Raw genomic sequence first — 9,110 nt, forward strand, 5'->3', positions numbered from 1 at the left:
TACCTTTTTTTCAGTGGGGCAGATCACACCCTGCTGCTTCGGTGGTCTGGGCAGGAGTGGGAGGAATCAGCTTCCTCCTTCCCAGAATTCTCCTGTTCTCCTTGCATCATTTCTACTTCCTGTTTGGTTTTCCCGCCTATACTTCCTGCCTGGCCAATCAGCGTTTATTTAAAACATGATTGACAGAATACAGACAATTCTCCCGCACAAGAGTGTGATTTGGACACACTAGAGCCAGAACATTCTGGGCACAGCAGGAGAGTTGCTCAGGCCCAGGGGTCTGAGAGAGAGTAGAGTTTGAATAACGCTTGGTCCAGGGGGTTCAGGATGCCTGCAGCAGCAGTGTGCTGATGTTAGATTCTCCTGAAAAGCTGGTACCCAGATGTCAAGATGCATTCTTTATTTTTTTTGGAGGTCAATATTGTTTTCATGAGACTCCCAGTTTAAAATGCCATTTGTAAATGTGGACAATGTGAAGGTCTTGTGTGGTGAGATATATTAAGAAGAATAGTTACAGACTTCTTTACATCTTAGGTGATTCTGAAGGCATTGCTAAAGAGAGGTTAGAAGGTCACAGCCCCCGTAGCTTTAGCAGGATTTGCTGTGCAGCTGAGGACATACTGATGCTCTTTTGAGAGACTAGACAGCACCTGGTGTTAGGATGCCGGGAGAACAGAACTAAGTGAGCTGCTGGCGTGCTCCCTTCTCTGCCCTCTCTGCGCTAGGTGAGGAAAGTTTGGAGAGGGATAATGGGGCACATGTGATCTGAAGGTGCCGGGGATCCAGTGATGATGGTGGGGCCTAAGGGGCACAAAGAAAGACCATGGGTGAAGGGGACGAGTGGGAACAGAGCACTAGGACACATTGTAAGAATGCCTTGATGCTACCTATTGTTCTGTACGCTAACTCAACTGAAACAAAACAACAGAGTAAGGAGAGGGAGCATTGTGGTAGCAATTCGGTCCCGTGTATCCACTTCCTCAGTCTTACCTGGGCTAACTGAAAGTGAACAAGGATTTATCAGAAGAGACTCATGGGCCTGTACTCAGGGATGATCTCACCAGGTGCTGCCTGATTTCCTTGGTTCTGGCCCCATAGATGATGGGGTTGATCAGACATGGGAGCAGCAGGTAGAAAGCACTGAGCAGGTTGTGTGTGTCTTGGGAGGCAGCACGGGCCATGCGGTAGACGATGGATGAGGACATGGTGGAGGAGTAGACAGTGAAGATGACCAGCAGGTGGGAGCCACAGGTGTTCAGGGCCTTAGACTGTGCTCCACCTGATGAGATCTTGAAGACGGCATGGAGGATGCGGGAATAGGAGGCTCCCAGCAGAAGCATATCCAGGACTCTGTTGAAGATGCGAACAGTGAGTCCCACGGTCTTATTCAGTGAGATGTCCCCACAGGAGAGCTTCATCAGGGCCATGTGCTCACAGGCAAAGTGATGGATCACATCTGAGCGGCAGAAGCGCACTCGGGAGGCCAGCACCACCACCGGAGCAATGATGCATGTGCTCCTGGTGGCTGCCAACCCCATCAGGCCAGCCAGTAGCTGTCCTGTCACTATCTCTGGGTAGCGGAGAGGGTAGCAGATAGCCACATAGCGATCCAGGGCCATGACCAGGAGGATGTTGCAGTCCATAGAAACCAGAAAGTAGATGCAGAATGTCTGTCCCAGGCACTGAGGGAGGGAGATGCGGTTGAAACGTGTGGAGAAGCTGAACAGCATGGCGGGAAGCACGGTGGTGGCAGTGCAGACATTGACAGCCAGTAGCAGGGTGATGAGCAGGTACATGGGCTGGTGCAGGGTCTGCTGGGATGCCACTGTGTGGATGACCAGGGCATTGGTGAAGAGGATCACCAGGTAGAGGCTGAGGAAGGGCATCACCAGGAGGGCTCTGGCTTCTTGTATCCCTGGGAAGCCCACCAGGAGGAAGCTGGTGTAGGACTCATTGTAGGTGCCATTGCTCCACCCTGACATGATGCCCAAGGACACAGGGTGGCTCCAGGGAGAAGGAGGGGCAGGATGCCTGGTTTCAGTCCCTGAAAGGCCCTGCAAGAATCTGCCCCAGCATTACCAGGCTGGTCTGGGTATTTGGATTTTCATTAGTCTCCAATATTTCTAGAAGAAGAAAGAAGCCTTTTAGGCTTATTATTTAATGAGCTACACATCATTCTATAGGTCATTGCTTGCATTTCCAATATATCATGGGAGCAGATTTTGCGTGCAGAATCTGTGGGTCAAGTGATAGTCACACTTTTTCATGTATGAAGTGGATTTCCAGAGAAGTTGAATGGAGCTCATCACTGACTCGGTTGTGGCTGTTAGTGACATTTTAGCTGACATGTCTAGTTGATTTTGTTGTCTATCAGGAACTTGGTATTTCCCTAGTAGTTTAAATATTCGTCATTATGTATTTTTGAGACATGCTTTATTAATCTTGATAGCATTTTCACTTTGTTTGTGGTATTACTAAGACTAAAAGTCTACACATATAAAGTTAATTCAATTGATCTATCTTTTTGTAAATTATTTCCAAATTATTTTAGTATAGAAAATAAATACTGTCTTATTCAAAGGCCAAACAGATAGTGAATATATTCTGTTATTCTTTGGAATATGAGTTTTATTTTTTGTATGTTTGTGTCCGAATGTTTGTGTTGGTGTGCTTGCCTGAGTGTTCGGAGGTCAACACCAGGTGTCTTTCTGTACAAATTCCCACCTTATTCCTGAGACAGGTTGTTCACTGTTTGACTATATTTTCTGGCCTGGGTGTACCTGAGATCCAACCGTCTCGGTTCTCATGTTTGTTCAGCAAACACTTTATACTGTTCTACTTAATCTCTGTTGCTGTGTTAAAACACCATGCAAAAGAGAGAGAGGCTTCTGAGAGCAAGTTTATTCTAGTTTACAACTGCAGACAGAGCCACAGTGGTGGGAGGCTTGGCATGAGGCAGCTGGAGCAGGAAGCTGAAGTCACCTCTTTACCAGCACACAGGAAGCAGAGAGAGGGAGCAGGAAGCAAAGTGAGGACATAGGCCCTCAAAGCCCACTCCCCAGTGACATAGCATCTTCCAGCAAAGCTCTACCTCTTAAAGGTTTTATAATTTCCCCAAATGGTGCCACCAATAAGGGACCAAGTGTTCAAATGGGAGACATTGCTCTTTCAAGCCATGATGTCCACTGAGCAATCTTTCCATCCTGGTGTTTATGAGTTCTGACCAGCATGAAATACATTTGGCTCAAGACCTGTGATAATCTAACTTGGTTTTACCCAGATAGCAACGTGGTTGTTGTTCCAATTACCCGTCAAGTGTACAGGTCCTCGAGGTGGCTAGATAAGGGTGCTGGATCTCCTGGAGCTGGAGCTACCCAACATGTGCGCTGGGAACTGAACTTGGGTCCTCTGGAGGAGCAGCAGGTGCTCGTAAACACTGACTTATCTCTCTTTCCCTGAGGTGTTCTAGTTGTTTTTATTTTTAATTGTTATTTTTGAGGTAGTGATGTCTCGTTTGTACTCATACCAACACCATACAGTTTTCAAAATATTCCCTCTAAATGACTCGCTACAGGACTTCTTCACTTCAAGTGCACAGCTTAGTGGTTCCTAGGGCGTTCACAGCATGTGGAGCAACAACCACCATGATTACACTCTCACTAGCGCCAGTGGAAACTCCGTCCACCCATAAACATTTGCTGATCAATTGCTAAGGTTCTTTCCGAGTTAGTGGGTTTGCCTGCTCAGGAACTTTCCTAATTGTAATCTTTTGCAGCTAGCTGGGATGGCAAATACGCACCACCACGTCTAGTCTGTGCTTTCCGAGCATCTTTTCTTTTATTTATTGGCTACTTACTCATTTCTTGAAGGGAAATGTATTTTTTTTTTTGGACAGGCTTTCTTTGTAGTTTTGGAGCCTGTCCTGAAAGTAGCTCTTGTAGACCAGACTGGCCTCAAACTCACAGTGATCCGCCTGCCTCTGCCTCCCAAGTGCTGGCATTAAAGGTGTGCATCACCACTGCCCAACTGGAAATGTATGTTTGGATCATACCTTTCAACCTTTAAATCTGGTTGCTTCATATCACTGAGTTGTTAGGATCCAGAGCCATTTTGATCACTATAGAATCGTTAGATTCCTAATGCAACACTTTCACAAGCGCTTTAAAGTTTTTCATTATTCTTATTTAATTTCCCCACTTAAGTGATAGTTTCACTTTGCTAATTTTCAAAAATTACCTTGTTGTAATTTGAAAAATTGGGATTTCATTACACCTATAGAGTAGTCTCTGGAGAATAAAAATCTTGACCACACTCTGTCTTTCTGTCTGGTGACAAAGTGTGGTGTTTTTTTTTTTTTTTCAAAATTAAAAAAATTAGTATGTATGGTGTGTGTATGTGATTGTTTGTGCACACATGTGTGCGTATGATGAGTATTTATATAATGTGTGTGTATTATGTGTATGGTGTGTGTATAATGTGTGTTGTGTGTGTATGTATGGTGTGTGTTGTGTTGTGTGTGTATGATGTGTGTTGTGTTGTGTGTATGATGTGTGTTGTGTGTTGTGTTGTGTGTGTTGTGTTGTGTGTTGTGTGTGTTGTGTTGTGTGTGTGATGTGTGTTGTGTGTGTGTATGGTGTGTGTTGTGTTGTGTGTTGTGTGTTGTGTGTTGTGTGTTGTGTGTTGTGTGTGTATGGTGTGTGATGTGTTGTGTGTTGTGTGTTGTGTGGTGTGTGTGTGTATGGTGTGTGATGTGTTGTGTGTTGTGTGGTGTGTGTGTGTGTGCCCTGGCATGCATGAAGGAGTTAGAGGATATCTTTTAGGAGCTGGTTCTCTCCTCCCACTGTGGGGTCCAGGGATGAAACTCAGGCATCAGGCTTGTGAGAAAAGCGGTTTTAGCCTGATTCATTTCACCAGCCCTAAACTACAATGTCTTGTGCTTTCAAGTCTTATTGAGCATCTCAGCAGTTGTGAGTTGTGATTTGTACAGGGCCATGGGAACAGACATCCTGTCTCCATTTGTATTCCTGAGGGCAAATACAGACAGCTGGGTCACACTCGGAACCTAGCAGCCAAATAGTGAGCATCTCCTGAGCTGTGAGTGTGTCCATGTGTGCTTCACTGAGGCTACCACAGTTCTGAATCCTTTTTACAGAGTAACAATATTATTTTGTACATTTATCTTATATCTTGTCATTACAAATTCTCTTGTTAAAGTGTTTTTAGGAGATTCTCTTGGGCATTTCGAGCAGAATTACTTGATTCCCCCCACCCCCAATTTTTACAGCTGAAATTTACATATATATTTCATAAACTAGAATTCCCAGAATCATATTAAAAACTAAGAAGGGAAAAGCACCCTATATTTTACCACACGTTTTCTGTGTAGCGTGTGTTCTCTAGCATGTACCATGCGTTAGGTTGGTTTAGGTCTGACAGCAAAGGACATGGCCCTTTATTCTTTATCTATTTATCACTAACACTCTATTTTTTGACATTTGTTGTATCCCAGTCACTCTGCTGGTCACTCACTCAGGCTTCACATATGCCTTAGATGTGACTTTAGCTCCCAAATTGCTTAGGGTCTAGCTGGGAAGACCCAAGGTGTTCTGCCCAGAATTAGAGCTCTCTAGTTCAACTCTAGGGACAAAATCTGAGGGGGAAGCACCACCCAGGGACCAGGGATGCTGAGCTGGTGGGCATGGGGCTGTGAGGTCGAGCTCAGGGGTCTGGATTTCTAATAGAGAACCAAAGTCTGAGTCAAGGTGAGTTTAGGTGAACTTCCATAAAGCTGAAACTTGGGAATCAGACCAGAGATGGATGGAACTCCAAAGCCATAGTCCTCATCCCTGTCATCAGCCTCATAAGGAGGTACCTGGATGTCCTCCTACAGAAGAAATTACAGTGCAGAAAGGAAAAGGATGATGGGAAGGGGGATGGATGAGACCCAGTTTCTAAAAAGAGGGACACAGAAAACAATTTCCTTCTGAGAAGATCTGGGCCTGGGGGTGAGGCTAAGGAGGCAGCAGAGTGGGCTGGGGTAGTGGTGTGATAGGGACCCTGGGAGGGGTAGAAGGGATGAGTCTAAGTCACTGCCACTCACATCTCCCACGCCTCCTCATCTTCCCAGCCCGTCTCCTCTCCACACTTACCCTGGAGCTGACCTCATGCCAGCACAGACAGGCAGGAGCAGAGAGAGCCAGCTGGCTTTTCCGAATGTCTTTAAATGTACGCCTCCTCCTTCCCCTGGGGGATCAGGCGTCAGCTCAGTCTATGGGCAGAGCAAGAGCTGTCTGCCTGACCCATGGTCTCCTAGGAGCTCTGAGAAACCAACTGGTCACCTGACACTAAGGCCCTTCCTGAGGTCTGTGCTGTTCCATGTCCCTGTTCTGGAACTAGAGACCCAACAGAGACAGGATGAACTCAGACCTTATGCCCCCAACTCAGCCATAGTTGATACCTGGGTGGCTCTGCCAGGGTAGGGGCAAGGGGGGAGGCTGCAGGGTGTTGATTAGTCCAACAGGCAGAACCTAACTGTCAGGAATGAGGAGCCAGGAAACCAAGGAAAGGCGACTTTTATTGGGTGTGGTGATTTGTGCGTATATGGTGGTAGTGGGAGGGTGTGGAAGGATCGGGGGGCTCCTGTGGGATATATGGGAAAGGGAGACCCTGTGAGAAGGAGGATGGGGAGTGGTGGGTCCTGCTGAGGCGGGATCTTTATCACCCCATACTAGTGGTGGGCGCTTTTAGGTGACTTACTCTGCGGACCTGTGGTAGGTACTGCGAGGGTCATCTGGCCCAAACCTGCTTCCATCCAACCATCCTTTGCCTTGCTTCTCTTTGGGTCCGGGGAAGGAAAAGCCCACGGAGGAGCAGACCCCTGAGCCAGGCTGGAGATGTTGGGAAGCAGCACACAGGCTGGGAGGAGAGTTCTGGGGTTGAGACTTCACACAAGGATACTGATGTTCATGGGCGTGGGGCTGTGAGAAGCCATCCAGAAGCCATGGATGAGGGTGAAGGAATAGGAAGGCAGAAACCAAACAAGACTGTGTGGCTTGGAGCCCGGGGCTTGAGTATGCTTCAGGAGCGATGGGGTGGGGAGGCAGTGGGGTGTGGTGAGTGGGTAGTCAGAGGGCTGGAGGGCCCCCAGGGACCCCACACACTACTCAATGGCCACCACCCAGGCTCAGGGGTGAGGCTTACTAAGAGGAAGGATCCCCTCTTTCAGGCAAGGTACATCTCACATGACCCTTCCCTGTGTCCTGCGGCCCAGGACTTCAACCTCTGCCAAGATTCACAAGCCTTTTTTTTTTCTGTTTTATACAGACATTTGTCATTGGATTCAGGCTCCATCTGAATAACAGTAGGATCTCACCCAAAGATCCTTCATTCAACTTCATCTGCAAAATACCCTTTTCCTGTATAATCACATTCATAGGCTCCAGGGGTTAGGACCTGGGCATTTATTTTGTGAGGCCATTGCACAGCTTACTAAAGCCTTTATTTATATGTGGAGTGTGGAAGAAGCAGGAGAGGGTTGGTGAGGAGCCTTGCTTTGGGGTCACATGTGGTATGTGTGTGTGTGTGTGTGTGTGTGTGTCAGTGAGGAGCCTTGCTCTGGGGTCACATGTGTGCCACATGTGTGTCACATGTGTGTCAGTGAGGAGCCTTGCTCTGGGGTCACATGCAGGTGTATGTGTAATGGTTATGGTGGTGTCCAAAGCTGTGTCCCATCTTGTAGAGGTCTAAAGTCATGGACTCTAGGGAAGCAGCTGAGAAGAATGGGACCTACCTCTGCTAAGGTTGTGGTCAGCCCAGGCTGGCTTTCTGGGGGAGGTGAGCCTCAAGCCTTGTTGTAGGAAACAGCTGCCCATAGCTACTGAGTGAACATTCAGACAGAAAGATGTCATTCACTCAAGGGCCCTTTGAACCCTCAACCCCCAGTTATGCCTCTTCTTTGGTTCAGACAGCTTCCTCGGGCAAGCTGATCATCCTTTCTCAGACTGGGGTATCCTCCTGCGGGTTGGCAATGTCCAATGAGATGGTGAGATTCTGAGCCTGCAGAGTGCAGAGTGTAGAGGGCAGAGGGCAGAGGGCAAAGGGCACAGGGCAGGTCCTAAGAAGGGGCACAGAAAGTGGGTCCAGGCATCTCAAAGGCAACAGGGTCACCTGAGGGCCTGCTTCTTCACCCACCCCCATGCCTATCAGCGTCAGCTTTTCTTTTCCATCACCTTTCTTGAAAGGTCACATGGCTGTGCTAGGTCCTTTGGCCCTCTCCATGTTCCAGGTACTGCTGGTCTTATCTCCAGCGTCCTCTCTGGCGAGCTATTAGAGCCTTCTTTCTAGGTCATCTCCAAGTCTCCTGCAGGTCAGCCCTTCCAGCCTCTTCACTTCCTCCAGCCCCTCATCACCTAAGCAAAGCCCATTGAGGCTCTCACCGTCAACTCGCCAAGTCTAGACTCTCACCTTGCATTCAAGACTCTCTTCTCCCCAGCCCCCCTGAACCTCTCAACCCTCCTCACTTGACTCATGTGGTGCCTACCCCTCTGTCTGACTGGCCCTTTCTTCCCAAGCCTCACCAGAGTGGGCATCACCAGCTCTGGAAGCTGCCCTGCTTGCCTTTGTCACAGTGTCTGAGTCTTTCAGAAGGAGGGGTTTTGTGGAATCGGTGTGTAGGGGCTATGGCGTTGTGGCATGCAGAGTAGATGGGAGGCTTTGGGGAGACGAGGTCTCATGGAAGTCCTTGACATTGTTGTGGTCTGAGGCTTCAAATCAACCTGTGTAGACACAAGGGGTTACAAAAAGCAAGATTCAATAATGGGGCAGCACAAACAGAAACTGACTAGTCAGGGACAACAGCACACATTCGGGAGCGACGGTGTCCCAGAAGGTTCATCTTACCGAGTATTTAAGCACAAAATCTACAAGCATCTGTGCCAAGTTACAGTTACATTTTCTCACCAATTAGGATTCAAAGATTAGGGACTTTCCCTGTGTGTTCCTGTTGGGGAATATTTGTTTAAGCCTGTAAAGATGTATTGCGTTTGTTTAACTATGCAATGATATGTTGCTGTTTTATTTTGCCTGCTGAGGGCATCTAATTGATCTAATAA

General features: G+C 47.7%; 1 protein-coding gene across 1 annotated transcript; it reads right to left on the bottom strand.

Annotated features, from left to right (window-relative positions):
* Positions 1-1,031: 1,031 nt before the first annotated feature.
* Positions 1,032-1,982, bottom strand: LOC101999756 (olfactory receptor 52K1-like). Its single transcript, XM_005368826.2, has one exon. The coding sequence runs from the start codon at positions 1,980-1,982 to the stop codon at positions 1,032-1,034; it is 951 nt and encodes a 316-aa protein (XP_005368883.1).
* Between the last annotated feature and the right edge of the window lie 7,128 nt (positions 1,983-9,110).

The sequence above is a fragment of the Microtus ochrogaster genome, unplaced genomic scaffold (genome assembly GCF_000317375.1).
Source record: "Microtus ochrogaster isolate Prairie Vole_2 unplaced genomic scaffold, MicOch1.0 UNK41, whole genome shotgun sequence".
Classification (NCBI taxonomy): Eukaryota; Metazoa; Chordata; class Mammalia; order Rodentia; family Cricetidae; genus Microtus; species Microtus ochrogaster.